Raw genomic sequence first — 16335 nt, forward strand, 5'->3', positions numbered from 1 at the left:
TTAGCTGTGTGCTTAGGGTCATTGTCTTGTTGGAAGGTAAACCTTCGGCCCAGTCTGAGGTCCAGAACACTCTGGAGAAGGTTTTTGTCCAGGATATCCCTGTACTTGGCCGCATTCATCTTTCCCTCGATTGCAACCAGTCGTCCTGTCCCTGCAGCTGAAAAACACCCCCACAGCATGATGCTGCCACCACCATGCTTCACTGTTGGGACTGTATTGGACAGGTGATGAGCAGTGCCTGGTTTTCTCCACACATACCCCTTAGAATTAAGGCCAAAAAGTTCTATTTTGGTCTCATCAGACCAGAGAATCTTATTTCTCACCATCTTGGAGTCCTTCAGGTGTTTTTTAGCAAACTCCATGCGGGCTTTCATGTGTCTTAGACTGAGGAGAGGCTTCCGTCGGGCCACTCTGCCATAAAGCCCCGACTGGTGGAGGGCTGCAGTGATGGTTGACTTTCTACAACTTTCTCCCATCTCCTGACTGCATCTCTGGAGCTCAGCCACAGTGATCTTTGGGTTCTTCTTTACCTCTCTCACCAAGGCTCTTCTCCCCCGATAGCTCAGTTTGGCCGGAAGGCCAGCTCTAGGAAGGGTTCTGGTCGTCCCAAACATCTTCCATTTGAGGATTATGGAGGCCACTGTGCTCTTAGGAACCTTAAGTGCAGCAGAAATCTTTTTGTAACCTTGGCCAGATCTGTGCCTTGCCACAATTCTGTCTCTGAGCTCTTCAGGCAGTTCCTTTGACCTCATGATTCCCATTTGCTCTGACATGCATTGTGATCTGGAAGGTCTTATATAGACAGGTGTGTGGCTTTCCTAATCAAGTCCAATCAGTATAATCAAACACAGCTGGAATAAAATGAAGGTGTAGAACCATCTCAAGGATGATCAGAAGAAATGGAAAGCACCTGAGTTAAATATATGAGTGTCACAGCAAAGGGTCTGAATACTTAGGACCATGTGATAATTCAGTTTTTCTTTTTTAATAAATCTGCAACAATGTCAGCAATTCTGTGTTTTTCTGTCAGTATGGGGTGCTATGTGTACATTCATGAGGAAGAAGAATGAACCTAAATGATTTTAGCAAATGGCTGCAATATAACAAAGAGTGAAAAATTTAAGGGGGTCTGAATACTTTCCGTACCCACTGTACGTTTTTTTGATGACTCTCACCTGCTTCATCTGCATGTAGTGACATAATGATTTTCTTCAATATCATGTCCGATTTTGGGTGATCTAGTAGCCGGGAACAGCCTTCATGGCACATAGAGATGCGAGCGAGCACCAGGGCACAGTTACTGGCTGTCCAATCACTGGGGGAGTCCAGGAGGTTCATGATGTTCTCAATAATGAAGTCAGAATCTGGAGAGGACAGGAGCCATCGCCTCCCGCTACCATTCTCAGCCTACGAGGACAGGGAACAAACAACGTAATTAGGTATCTTAAAAAAAATTCTGCCCTAAAGTATATCTTTATACATTGGGGATATTTGCCCTAATGCCCCACTGTTTCTTATTGTCACTTGCTGTCAGCAGGAGAAAGAGAGGCAGCAGTACACTGATCTTCCTGGTTAACAGCTGTACGGGGGGGGGGGGGGGGAGACCATGTCAACACAAGCCTGACCATTTGATACAGATGGTGCCTCCAAGTGGAATGCAAAGAAGAAAACTGTCCACACTTGGACGGATGGATATGTTTCCATGCCTGGCATGGTCAGTTTGAAATAGGAAAGCAGGGGAACTGGCAGGATCACCGGGTATTTCACACAAAGGAAGCAATGCAAAGAGAACAGGTTCCTTTTTAATTTCCTCTCACTTCCTGTTTTGGTCATAGGACAGGAAGTGAAGGGAAATCTCTGAAAAGGGAAACAAATGGTGATCCTACCTTACTCCATCCAAAATAAAAAATAAAAAAAAGTTTTGCCTTTAGTTCTACTTTAAGCTTTATTTGCGAAAAGGTAGGAGAGTCTCTTCAAATCACCATAACTTTATAACACGTGAATTTTGCAGTGTGGGATTGAGAAAAATGGAGTAAAAAGAAACGTGAACCAGCATCCTAGTTACCACACGGTCCCATGTCCCATGAACCATGACACAAGTCCAATCGTCTTTGAACGGCACTATTATTTACATGCTGTGCCAATCTAAGCAACACAACTGGCATTTTTGTTTTTGTTGTTGCTTGTTTACTCTGCAAAGCCCAGTTGAGTTTTTATTGGCAGGCCCAGGACTGTAAGTGGTAACATGATCTTTCCTCAGCGCCGCTAACCGTTAATTATACCACCTGCCAAAGCAAACATGAAATGGCACTTTCTCAAAATGACGGTCGGGCTTTGACAGGAAAGGAGCACCTGTTGCCTACACAATAGAGTATTCGGCAGATTACAAGAAAATCATATTTTATTGCCTGGGACATACACCCCCCGGGTACTTTAATAGGTACACTTTGCTAGTACTGGGTTGTACCCCCTTTTGCCTTCAGAACTGACTTAGTTCTTCCTGGCATAGATTCAACAAGGTGTTGGAAACATTTCTCAGAGATTTTGGTCCATATTGACATGATGGCATCACGCAGTTGCTGCAGATTTGTCGGCTGGACATCCATTATGCCAATTTCCCATTCCACCACAACCCAAAGGTGTTCTATTGGATTGAGATCTGGTGACTGTGGAGGCCATTGGAGTACAGTGACCTCATTGTCATGTTCAAGAAACCAGCGGTGAGATGATTTGAGCTTTGTGACATGGTGCATTATCCTACTGGAAGGAGCCATCAGAAGATGGGTACACTCAGGTCCGGGACAAGGATTGGGCAGGAGGGAGTGCTGCCCTGGGTGCAATGGTTTATTGCAGAGATTAGGGCGCCCTGAACCTAACTCTAGGGGAAGTGGGGGGGGGGGGCACAGTTTGGCATCTTTGCCTTGGGCATTGGGAGACTTTGTCCCACCACTGGATACACTGTAGTCATAAAGGGATGGACATGGTCAGCAACAATACTCAGGTAGGCCGTGGCATTTAAACAATGCTCAATTGGTACTAAGGAGCCCAAAGTGTGCCAAGAAAATATCCCCCAAACCATTACACCACCACCAGCCTGAACTGAACCGTTGATACGAGGCAGGATAGATCCATGCTTTCATGCTGTTTATGCCAAATTCTGACCCTACCATCTGAATGTCACAGCTGAAATCGAGATTCATCAGACCAGGCAACGTTTTTCCAATCTTCTATTGTCCAATTTTGTTGAGGCTGTGCAAATTATAGCCTCAACACCAGCTTGGGTCTCATATAAAGTCCCACCTAGTCCAATATGTTTAAGCAACCAGGGATGGAGATGCCTTGCTTACAGCTTGGTGCCTCATATAAAGTCCCACCGTGCGATTTTCGTGCGGTTTTGGTGGATGCAGTTTTGATTTGACCTTAGTGTTTTCCGTATACAGGGATGGAGTGGAGACCAATAGCATGACCTGCTTGTCTCACATAAAGTCCCAAAAGGAAATTAGGGATTTCAAAGGCAGTGTGCTTTACAGGCCATGCCCCATACATAAAATCCCTTCCTATCTTTATGCTGCATCCACCAAGAGGATGGAGGTGTAATGCTTTTCAGCTGGTCTTTTCCAGTTTGCACCATGGTTATAAACCTAATTATTTGAGTCTTTGAGACAACAGCCAGTTTGTGGATGGGTTGGGGGAGGTTGGGCTGTCTCCCTCTCACCTGTTCCCCCATCCACCCATTAGCGGCCATGTGCCTCCAGTGTGAGGACACTAAATTAAGAGTGTAGGACTGCAGATATAACAGGGTGCCGTGAAGTGGCTCTGCAGCTTTCACATGCGTTTGCAAATGTGTGTCAACTAAACCCCTGTTCTTTGTACCAAGAGACAGGTTTTATATGGTTGGTGACAGACTGGAGGGTGAGTACATCAGACTGGGGGCTGGCTGACTTTCATGCACCTCTTACAATCCCTCAACCTCATTTTGCAGTTTACTGTTCTTAGCTGACAGGAATGGCACCCGCTGTGGTCTTCTGCCGCTGTAGCCCATCTGCTTTAAGATTCAATGTGTTGAGCGTACAGAGATGGTACTCTGCATTTCTTGGTATTAACGAGTGGTTATTTGAGTTAATGTTGCCTTTCTATCAACTCATACCAGTCTGCCCATTCTTCTCTAACCTCTGACATCAACAAGGCATTTTCCTCCACACAACTGCCACTTACTGGATATTTCCTCTTTTTCAGACCATTCTGTGTAAACCCTAGAGATAGTTGTGTGTAAATATCCCAGTAGATTAGCATTTTGTGAAATATTCAGGCCAGCCCGTCTGGCACCAACAAACATGCCATGTTCAAAGTTACTTAAATCTCCTTTCTTCCCCATTCTGATGCTCGGTTTGCATTGAGTTGCTGCCATGTGATTGGCTGATTAGCGGTTTGTGTTACCAAGCAATTGAACAGGTCTTCCAATACTTTCCCGAATACCATTGTATTGCAATTGGACACTCAATGGCAAACCCCTCTATTCACATCAGTCAGCTTGGGGCATGGATATTGGCTGCTCAGGCCCCACGCTCTGCATTGTAGGAATGCAAGTGACCCGCTAAATGTGCCTCTTTTCTTTGAAAAAAAAAAAAAAAAAAAAAATGTGCCTTCTTACTTATAATTACCACGATTTTTACAGAGCCCCAGTTGAATTGGAGCAGCAATAAAAGTGCTTTGCTCAGGTTGGTTAGGTTTTTTTTTTTGACGGGTGTGCTTTAAAGGAAACCTTTGCTTTATCCATAGAGGGCAAAGCAGGTTGGCTTTATTACCTCTATCCTTAGCAACACATAATCAACTTTCCTTCCCTCCGACACCGCTCCAATCAGCTGTTGGCAGCATACTTCGAGGTATGAATGAGCATGTGACTTATACTTCTTATTGTCATGTGGGGGTGGGGAGAGTTTTTAGTTCTGTGTAAGCTCCAACAAACGTTAGGCTGTTCATACATAGTTTTTTTTTTGTTTGATCAGCCAGCAAGTGAGGTGGATGGAGGAATCCTCCCCACTGTGCTATTGTGTTCTGACAGCAGGGACTCCTCCATTGTCACAATACACTGATTAGTGCCGCAGCCGATTGGCTGCAGGCACTGATTTAATGAAAATTCACCAACAGTCCCGTTCGAGAGGAGTCAGTCATTAGATCCACACCTCCCAAATGGGAGTGGCCATAGATGGATCAAAATTTGTCCGGTCCCTATTGAGCTGGCTGAATTTGATCCATCTACGGCCAGCTTGAAGCTTGTACAAGTTTAGGAGGCTGCAATCAAATTAAAGAGGGATTCCATCCAATTTGTTTTTTAATTTTGCCCTTTTTTTTTACATAGTTACATAATACATAGTTTGTGAGGTTGAAAAAAGACATCAGTCCATCCAGTTCAACCTATGATGTCTGTGTGTGTTTGCTGTTAACCGTACATTGTATACCCTTGTATGCGGTGGTCTTTAAGGTGCCCATCTAATAGTTTTTTGAAACTATCGATGCTCCCTGCTCATATGACTGCTTGTGGAAGAGAATTCCACATCCTTACTGCTCTTACAGTGAAGAACCCCCTACGTACTTTAAGGTTAAACCGCCTTTTCTCTAGTTTTAGTGAGTGGCCACGTGTCTTATTGTATTCCCTTTCTCTGAATAGTTTTTTCCTTATGCTAGGGTCGCCAGTACAGTATTTGTACATTTGTATAAAAAAAATGATTGATAACCCAATCATTAGGAATCTATTGGGACTTTAAATGAAGCATTTGTCCATCTAGGAAAAAATTGCTTCCATCCCTGTGAATAATGAAGAAAGGGGGGGAAGGGGAATAGAAAAGGAATAAAATAGATAACAGCAACTGGCAAATATAATATATAGGTAGGGTCATACAGATCCAAATGTAATATCACTATAGCCAGTTGTAAATTGTAGATATACATAAGGTAAAGAGGGGGAAAATGGGACTTTAAATGAGGTGTGTGAACATGATAGGTGGTTTAGCAAGATAATAGAGGCGGGTCTCACATGATGTAAAAAATGATTTAATACAGATTATTATACATAGTTACATATAAAAATATGGAATGACATTGTGGCAAGTTGGTAGATGGTACATCAAATACATAATAATAGAGCATAAATAATTACATCATCAAAAGCAAAAGCTAGTAGGGGAGTCCCCAATTCAACATTCACAAGACCAACAAGATATAATACCAAAAAATTAATAAAGTAATATATTGTAATCATGGTAAGGGTAGATCCAATATTCGTGTAGTAGAAAGATAATTGATAATATCACAGCATCATAGACTCAACATGTTTCGTGGACCCAATTCGCCACTTCGTCAGGAGTGGATGCATGATAATGATATAGCAGCCTGATGATGTATGGTATTTGGAAGTGTCAAAGGCCCCCTCATGAAATCCCCCCCGGGGAGCTGAGGGCACACACGGGTAGGCGGGATACGTTGCACACCAATGATGAGTGTGGGTTGAAGAGAGGTGATGTATGAACCAAAAGGTGTAGCAACAAGATAGAATCAAAAGTAGATCCCATACTCCGTGTAGAGGTGCCCCGCATCAGCCAGGAGCCTAAAAAACAGTGTGGACCCAGCGTCACGGTAATGCCGAGATGGGACCCGACGGGAACAGCCAACATAATCTTGGCTGTTCCCGTCGGGTCCCATCTCGGCATTACCGTGACGCTGGGTCCACACTGTTTTTTAGGCTCCTGGCTGATGCGGGGCACCTCTACACGGAGTATGGGATCTACTTTTGATTCTATCTTGTTGCTACACCTTTTGGTTCATACATCACCTCTCTTCAACCCACACTCATCATTGGTGTGCAACATATCCCGCCTACCCGTGTGTGCCCTTAGCTCCCCGGGGGGGATTTCATGAGGGGGCCTTTGACACTTCCAAATACCATACATCATCAGGCTGCTATATCATTATCATGCATCCACTCCTGACGAAGTGGCGAATTGGGTCCACGAAACATGTTGAGTCTATGATGCTGTGATATTATCAATTATCTTTCTACTACACGAATATTGGATCTACCCTTACCATGATTACAATATATTACTTTATTAATTTTTTGGTATTATATCTTGATGGTCTTGTGAATGTTGAATTGGGGACTCTCCTACTAGCTTTTGCTTTTGATGATGTAATTATTTATGCTCTATTATTATGTATTTGATGTACCATCTACCAACTTGCCACGATGTCATTCCATATTTTTATATGTAACTATGTATAATAATCTGTATTAAATCATTTTTTACATCATGTGAGACCCGCCTCTATTATCTTGCTAAACCACCTATCATGTTCACACACCTCATTTAAAGTCCCATTTTCCCCCTCTTTACCTTATGTTACCCTATATCTACAATTTACAACTGGCTATAGTGATATTACATTTGGATCTGTATGACCGTACCTATATATTATATTTGCCAGTTGCTATTATCTATTTTATTCCTTTTCTATTCCCCTTCCCCCCCTTTCTTCAGTATTTGTACATTGATATCATATCCCCCCCTCAATTGTCTCTTCTCCAGAGAGATTAAGTTCAATGCTTGGAGTCTTTCCTCATAGCTGATGTCCTCCATTCCCCTAATTATTTTTGTTGCCCTTCTCTGGACTTTCTCCAGTTCCAGCACATCCTTCCTGAGGACCGGTGCCCAGAACTGGACGGAATACTCCAGATGTGGCCAGACCAGAGTCTTGTAGAGATGGAGAATAATCTCTTTATTTCTGGAGTGAATCCCCTTTTTTATACATCCCAGAATTCTGTTGGCTTTGCTTGCAGCGGCTTGGCATTGCATGCCACTGCCAAGCCTGTTGTCTACCAGTACCCCCAGGTCCTTTTCCATCCTAGACCCACCCAGAGGTTCCCCCCCTAGTGAGTAGCTTGCTTTCTGGCCCCCAAGTGCATTACTTTACATTTTTCAACATTAAACCTCATCTGCCATGTAGTTGCCCACCCAATTATTTTGTTCAGGTCCGCTTGTAAGGTTTCCATATCCTGCATAGAAGATATTGGCCTGCTTAGTTTAGTATCATCCGCAAATACTGAGATTGTACTAGATATCCCCTCCTCTAGATCATTTATGAATAAATTAAACAGGATCGGTCCCAGGACAGAACCTTGGGGGACCCCACATTCCACACCTGCCCAATCTGAGTACTCCCCATTAATCACCACCCTTTGCACTCTCCCCTGGAGCCAGTTCTCTATCCAGGTACTCACCTTAGCGCAGAAGATTTAGACCTACTGTTAAAGTTTTTACTGAGGCCTGCTTCCTTATTGGGAAGAGCCACCTCACATCCCATGTGGTCAGTAAGTGAAGGAAATCTCTCCTTTTGGAATACAGACATCAACATAATCTTGGCCGGGGGAACTCTGATAACAACGCTCTCCCTAGGGGGCTGGATGGTTAATATTTGGAGCCAAAGGTGGGCTGAGGCTGCTTTTTAACACTAAGTTGGCCTTAAGGCAGCTCTTTAACTTAAAAGTGAGGCTTCTCCCGAAAATATAATTTACTCCTTGTAATTGGTGGCATAGTTCTTCAAGGCATTATACTATGAATATCAGTTCCAATTACATTTTAGAAATCTTCTCTCTGTTCTGAGCTAATAGCGCTGAGTTTGTACCATACCCCACCAGCCCAGTTACCTGTTACCTCACTCCCAGTGACATTGATTCGTATACCACACTTGAATACTAGCAGGCTAAACTCTTGTAAATATCCCATGCTTATTCTTCTCCCCGAAGCTGGGTCCCTAAGATGCCCTGTGCTGCAATGTTGACCCTAGTATTGGGGTTCAAATCTCTAAGGCAGTGGTTCTCAACTCCTGTCCTCGGGACCCACTAACAGGCCAGATTTCAAGTATTACATTGGAGAGATGCAGACTAGAATACTGCAACCACTGAGCAGCAAATGATATCACCTGTGATGTATTTCAGTTATCTTGCAAACCTGGCCTGTTAGTGGGTCCTGAGGACAGGAGTTGAAAACCACTGCTCTTAGGAATCAGCCAAAGCATACAAGCTCCTTCACTACCAGGGCCTCCGTCACCTATGCCAAGTCACACCGCTTCCTGACTGGCTGGTTGATTATGCACTTGGCACTAGTACTGTAATTATTAGCAACAGCAATATAGCCTCCTTCGAATAGCTGCACTGCACGTTAGACTTTTGTACTGCATCTTCTATATCTCGTCTTGCCCCCTAATAAGCCCTGTTCTTGTGAAATGCTATACATGCATGCACCCCTTTAGCCTTTTCCTCAAGTAACCTCAGACCATGCCAAGTTGAACAATAAACATTCTTTAGGCTACGTTCACATGTTAGAGTAGCGGATCGTGGGCAGAACACTGCGTTTCTGCCCACGATCCGGAAATCATTGCAAATCGCGGGACTCCTGTGCGTTGCCGTTGATTTGCAATGGCACCCCAAAACGCTGTGCGATGTTGCCGCGATTTCTGCCTGCCGAATCGCGGTAACATCGCGCAAACAAAATCGCAGGTCGCATGTCGCCCCAAAGAAGCTCTTGTACCTTTTTTAGACGTCATGCGACTCGCGATTTTGTTTGCGCAATGTTACCGCGATTTGGCAGGCGGAAATCGCGGCAACATCGCACAGCGTTTGGGGTGCCATTGCAAATCAACGGCAACGCACAGGCGTCCCGCGATTTGCAATGATTTCCGGATCGCGGGCAGAATCGCGGGGTTCTGCCCGCGATCCGCTACGCTAACATGTGAACGTAGCCTAACAGAAGGTGTTTAAATGTAACAAATAAACAGTTCAACAAGTACATGTTCTTCTAAGTGCCCCCTAGTCAGTCTCCTGGTGTCCCTGATTTCCCCATGAGGTAGTAATACCTTAAATAGGTGAGAAGTCCAAAGCATAAGTCCATATTCGTGAAACCCTGACTGGGCTCCAAAAGGGGGGGGGGGGTCAAATGTACAAAGTAGTTTACATCCCTAGCAGCATTCTTTTTTCTTGAATGGGGAGAGATAGAACCATACCTCCAGCCGTCTTACTAACTGCGGCGCCCCCGAGAGGTGGTTCCCTCCCTTTTTATAGGGTTAGCAGAGGGAAGTAATTCCCCAAAAAGCCTGGGAAACCCTGGCAAGCAGAGTTAACCCTTAACCACCCCAGGAAGTACCACCTTAGCAGGGCAAACGTAACTAAACTTTGAAATATTGCAACACAAAAGACTACATATAGACTTAGACAGTAGAACATCTCCATAAACATAAACATTTACCATCTACCTGCAGGCACATAAGAATGCAGTAAGTTCATTCATTTTGTTCTGGTTGGCAAAAACGATGGCTAGAGACCAGTTGTAAGGATCGATCACTTACCAGTGTTCCCAGGGCTCCAGCAGCATTCATAACAGCTTCTGCATCCTCCCACTGCAGCATGGCCCCCAGTCTCCCCAGTAGATCCCATTCTGACGCACCTTCTGCAAGATCCACCAGCATTTCAGCAACGGCAGGGTCTTCTGCCACTGTTCCCAGAATGTAGGCAATGTTACTGCATAGTCTGCAACCAATGAAGTGGTATGCCATTACTTAATATACTGTCACAGACATACCAATGTGTTCACCCCATGCCGCCAACAGTACTCGGGGGTGATTTTTAATCTATAGGCCATCCCCACAATGTGCAGACACCCTCTGGCCACAAATATATCCATCACACCAATGTGAAAAAAACACAACTCTGTCCTTACAAATTTCTAGATCATCCAGAAAAAAAGCAAAAAGCCTTATAAGCTGTAGCCAAGTGATAGTCTGAGAATTACAGGTAGACAAACACTGGCTGCAGCTACTCTTTGTAGCTGCTGCCCCTGTGGTGCTGAAATGTTTAACAGCTAATTCAGCAAGAGGAGTGAGCTGCTGAACAGGAAGGGTTCAATAGACTGAGTCAGGCAGCACTGCACTGTGGGAACTGTAGTCCAAGGGAGAGACTCTACTGTGTAATCAAGAGCTTCTGAACTGCGTTTCCCAGAGGGAGATTGCCAGGAGGAGGGGAAAGGGCTGCATTTTCTCAGGCTGTACAGGACACAGCTTCCTCTTGCCATGACGGACCAAAATTTGTGGTCCAGTTTATGTTAACAATCTTATCTTAACCATATTGGCAATCAGATAAGTTCCTAAATATTTTTATTTTTTTTAACAAAACAGAATGTTCCTTTATTGAAGCAAAGGCATGGTACAGATTTCATAACATGGAAATAGGCAAAGCGGTAGGATATACTTTGACAATGGGTCCTACGCATTCCATGGCTTACACACACCCTCTCAAACTTTTTAGGACAGTCCCTGCAGATGTAGGTTACTGTGCACATTGGAAGAGCAGCGTTAATACACTGAACAAAATTATAACGCAACACTTTTGTTTTTGCCCTCATTTTTCATAAGCTGAACTCAAAGATCTAAGACTTTTTCTATGTACACAAAAGGCCTATTTCTCTCAAATATTATTACCATATCTGTCTAAATCTGTGTACAATTTACCTTAAGATTTACCTTAATCACTTCAAGACCGGGCCTATTTTTGACACTTTTTGTTTACAAGTTAAAAATCAATATTTTTTTGCAAGAAAACTACTTAGAACCCCCAAACATTATATATATATATATATATATATATATATATATATATATATATTTTTTTTTTTTAGCAAAGACTCTGGAGAATAAAATGGCGGTCATTGCGTCATTGCAATATTTTTTGTCATGCGGTATTTGTGCAGCGGTCTTCCAAACGCCATTTTTTTGGAAAACTTACGAAAAATCACATTTCACTGCATTTAAAAAAAACTAACCAGTAATGTTAGCCCATTTTTTTTTGTATATTGTGAAAGATGATTTCACGCCGAGTAAATAGATATCCAACATGTTACAGTTTTAAATTGCGCACACCCGTGGAATGGCGACAAACTACGGTCAATAAAAATCTCCATAGGCAACATTTAAATTTTTTTTAACGGTCACGGGTTTAGAGTTAGAGTGTAGCTCTTATTTTTAAATTATTGCTCACGCTCTGGCGATTGCGGCGATACCTCACATGTGTGGTTTGAACAGCGATTTCATTTGCGGCGCAACTTCCATATACGTTTTTTTTCGTGCTCGCGCTCATGGCGACGGGGGTGGCTAAAAAAATTTTTTTTTCCTATTTATTTTATTTTTTTTTAATTTTAGCACAGGTTAAAAAAAAAATCTGATCACTTTTATTGCTGTCACAAGCAATGTAAACATCCCTTGTGACAGCAATATGCAGTGACAGGTACTCTTTATGGAGGGATCGGAGTCTAAGACCCTAGACCCCTCCACTGCACTTCCATGTATTCAAAACGCCGAAAACGGCATTTTTGAATACAGTCACTTTTTGAATCTGCCGCCTTTAGCAGCCGAGTAACCCGGATGGGACATCATGGACGCCGCCTCCAGGTTAAGTCATCGGAGACCCGATCAAAGCCGCATCTGGCTTAGACCTGGACTCCATCCAGCTGGTGGACGCGCCGGCTGGTTGCTCGGGTCTCCTGGTGGGACGGGAGACCCGGGCAGAGCTGCGGAAGGCGGCAGGAGGGGGGCGTCCCCTCCCACTCTCCGGGGTAACCCTCGAGCCGCATCGGTCATCACCGCCGGAAATCCGACCGCCTGCTCTAAACAACGGTACCAGGATGATGCCTCCCGGTACAACCACTTAAAGTCAGCCGACGTAGGGCTACGTCAGTTTGCGTTAAGTGGTTAAACTATGCAGTGAAAGGGCCTGCCTAATTGGATGCAATTGAAAGTTGTTTAGTTTGACCTCCTATTGTATGGTTTTTGGTAAATCTAAAGGAAAATTGTACAAGACAATTTAACATGTATGGCCAGCCTAAAGGCCCGTACACACAATAAGAAAATCTGTAGGGAAAATTCGTCCGACGACTGATCTGCCGATTTTCGGATTGTTAGTATGGTGCTTTCGATAGCCAGCTCCAACCTTTCGGCTGACAAAATCCTATGTGCAGGCTATAAAATTTTTGTCGTCCGTAATACAACGTCCGATTTTCGTCTGATTAGTACAGATTTCGACGGAAAAAAATCTTAAGAGCAAGACTAGGCATGCTCAGAGACGAAAGAACACATACAAAGCAATCCAACACATGACATCACTTCTGAAGTAGAATTCTGTCGTACAGGAAAATTCGTATGAAAAAAACCTCTTCACTTTCCACATCAGACTAGCATGCCACAAAAAACAGACGGCAGATCGTTCGATAATCTGATCGTGTGTACGGGGCTTTAGTGAGCACTTCTCCTTTGCCGGGATAATCCATCCACCTCACAGGTGTGGCATATCAAGATGCTGATTAGACAGCATGATTATTGCACAGGTGTGCCTTAGAGCCCATTCAGACTAGCGCGACTTGTCAGGCGACTTGTCAGCCTGACAAGTCGCGCTCGGTCGCGGTCCATTGATTAGCACAGGACCCGTTCTAATAGGAGCGACACAAGTCGCTCCGACTTAGAAAAAGGGTCCTGTACTACTTTGGGGCGACCTCGGAGCGACTTGCATAGACTTCCATTATGTGAAGTCTCTGCAAGTCGCGCCGAAGTCGCGGTGCACAGTGGTGCACGCGACTTCACAGGTCGCCCCCCAAAGTCGTGTCACGCTAGTCTGAATAGGCTCTTAGGCTGGCCACAATGAAAGGCCACTCTAAAATGTTCAGATTTATCACACAGTTCAATGCCACAGATGTCCCAAGTTTTGAGGGAGTGTGCAATTGGCATGCTGACTGCAGGAATGTCCACCAAAGCTGTTGCCCTGTGAATTGAATGTTCATTTCTCTACCATAAGCCGTCTCCAAAGGCGTTTCAGAGAATTTGGCAGTACATCCAACCGGCCTCACAACTGCAGACCTAATGTAACCACACCAGCCCAGGACCACCACATCCAGCATCTTCACCTCCAAGATCATCTGAGACCAGCCACCCGGACAGCTGCTGCAACAATCGGTTTGCATAACCAAAGAGTTTCTGCACAAACTGTCAGAAACCGTCTCAGGGAAGCTCATCTGCATCCTCGTCATCCTCATCGGGGTCTCCACCTGACTGCAGTTTTTCGTCGTAGCCGACTTGAGTGGGCAAATGCTCACATTCTATGGCATCTGGCACTTTGGAGAGGTGTTCTCTTCATGGATGAATCCCGGTTTTCTTAGATCTTTGAGTTCAGCTCATGAAAAATGGGGGCAAACACAAGTTTTGCATTTATAATTTTGTTCAGTATAGATTTTCCCCAAGAAGCTATGGAGGGAGGGGAACGGGAATTCCACTTAGGCTTCTTTCACACGGTCCTCCTCCGTAGGTGGATCCGTGCTGCTCAGCGGGGGATTGATACACTGATCCCCGCTGAGCAGGCAGGTGACAGCTCCCTCTCCGTTCTGTGTGCGGAGAGGGAGGTGTCAGAGCCCCATGCATCTCTATGGGGGAATCGGATGAGAGCGGACCGCCTGTCCGCTCTCATCCGATCCCATCCCATCCTCTGGACGGATGGAAAATAGGGTTTCCATCCATCCAGATTTCACGGACAGGATTGGATAGCAGCGGGTGTCAGCAGACATGTCTCCGCTGACACCCGCTGCCCCATAGGGATGCATGGGGGATCCGATAAAAAACTGACAGGCGGATCTGATCGGAGTGCTCGTGTGAAAGGACCCTTAAGTATAATTTCTCTTTTAGCATAATAGAACAGGTAAGAAATTAGTATCTTACTGCATCTAGGCCTCTGCTCATCATCCTGGATACCTATTAACATAATTTCAGGAGTAATTAGGAGAGCCAGCTGAAGACAATGATTTAGGAGTTCAACCACCTCACACCTCTCTCCAGAAGCAGGTCACCCCTGGACATCCCCAGAGCATAGGGAGACCGGACGGGAAGGTTTTCCCTCTATTGATCAGGCCATTTTTTTCGATACGGCACTGCGTTACTTTAACTGACAACTTTTTTTTTCTCTACAAACAGAGCTTTCTTTTGGTGGTATTTGATCACCTCTGCGGTTTTTATTTTTTGCGATATAAACAAAAAAAGAGCAACAACTTTGAAAAAATAAAAAAAAACAATATTTTTTAGATTTTGCTATAAAACACAGCCAATAAAAAAAAAAAAAAAAAAAAAATCGAATTTCTTCATCAATTTAGGCCAATATGTATTCTGCTACATATTTTTGATAAAAAAAAAATCCCAATAAGTGTATATTGATTAGTTATCGTGTCTACAAACTATAGGATATTTTAATGGAATTTTTGTTTATTTTTTTACTAGTATTGGCGGCGATCAACGATTTTTAGCATGACTGCGATATTACGGCGGACAAATCAGACATCTGACACTTTTGACACTTTTTGGGGACCAGTGACACTAATACAATGATCAGTGCTTAAAAAAAATGCACTCTCACAGTACTAAATGACACTGGCTGGGAAGGGGTTACCATCAGGAGCGATCAAAGGGTTAAGTGTGTCCCTAGGGGGTGCTTACTAACTGTGGGGGGTTGCACCGTATGGGGAAGAAAAGGAAGGGACAGCAGGAACACAGGATCTCTATCTTGTACCCTTGCAAAACGACGATCTGCCTTCTGCTGCTCCTGGGGATGATCACACGGTGGCCGGTCTGCAGGCAGGGGCAGACTGGCAGCTTTAGGCCCAGGGGGCAAGTTCAAACCAGAGGCCCATGGTGCAGCGACTCAGCTCCCCTCCCACTCTCCCTCTTCCTGTCCTCCTCCTGACCCCCATTCCAGGCTGAAGCCCTGTTCCAGGTACTCTCTACTCACTGGCTGAATCCGAGTTCCCGACCTGGCCAGCAGGGGGCGGTTGGGGCTTGCTGGAGGAGGAGAGTCTCCAGTGGGGCATGGAACCGGTCTCTGCTCAGACACAGTTTACACCACCAATGCTGGGGGGGGGGGGGGTGCTACACTCTGTTCTTGTCTTCATCCTGCACTCAGTAGGTCAGTGGCAGAGTCTTTTCACTTCTCTTCACCAGGAATCCTTTAGGCATGTCTGTGGCAGAAGCAGTGCAGCCTTTTTACAGGTCATCAGAGCGGGCCAAGGGGCAATTGCCCCCCTGGCCCAGTCCTCCCCTGTCCGCAGGACCCATTGATTGATATCCCCGCTAGCCAATCACAGCACGATGACGCCATCTAGGTATGTCGTTTCACGCAATAGCGCTACTTTGCCGCAGTATATACACGGCAGCTGGTTGGCAAGTGGTTAAAGGATAGCATCTGACTTTAGCACACTAGCAGTG

The 16335-nt window shown here is 44.7% G+C and overlaps 1 protein-coding gene across 1 annotated transcript in view; it reads right to left on the bottom strand.

Annotated features, from left to right (window-relative positions):
• Positions 1–16335, bottom strand: part of LOC309559970 (uncharacterized protein) — a 72986-nt gene that overhangs the window by 38172 nt on the left and 18479 nt on the right. Inside the window, exons 3-4 of the mRNA XM_082263448.1 lie at positions 10399–10579; positions 1176–1407 (exon numbers count right to left, since the gene is read on the bottom strand). Coding sequence (XP_082119574.1) covers positions 1176–1407; positions 10399–10579 — 413 coding nt within the window. The remainder of the gene's footprint in view (positions 1–1175; positions 1408–10398; positions 10580–16335) is intronic.

Source organism: Pelophylax lessonae, assembly GCF_965119305.1.
Source record: "Pelophylax lessonae genome assembly, chromosome: 7".
NCBI lineage: Eukaryota > Metazoa > Chordata > Amphibia > Anura > Ranidae > Pelophylax > Pelophylax lessonae.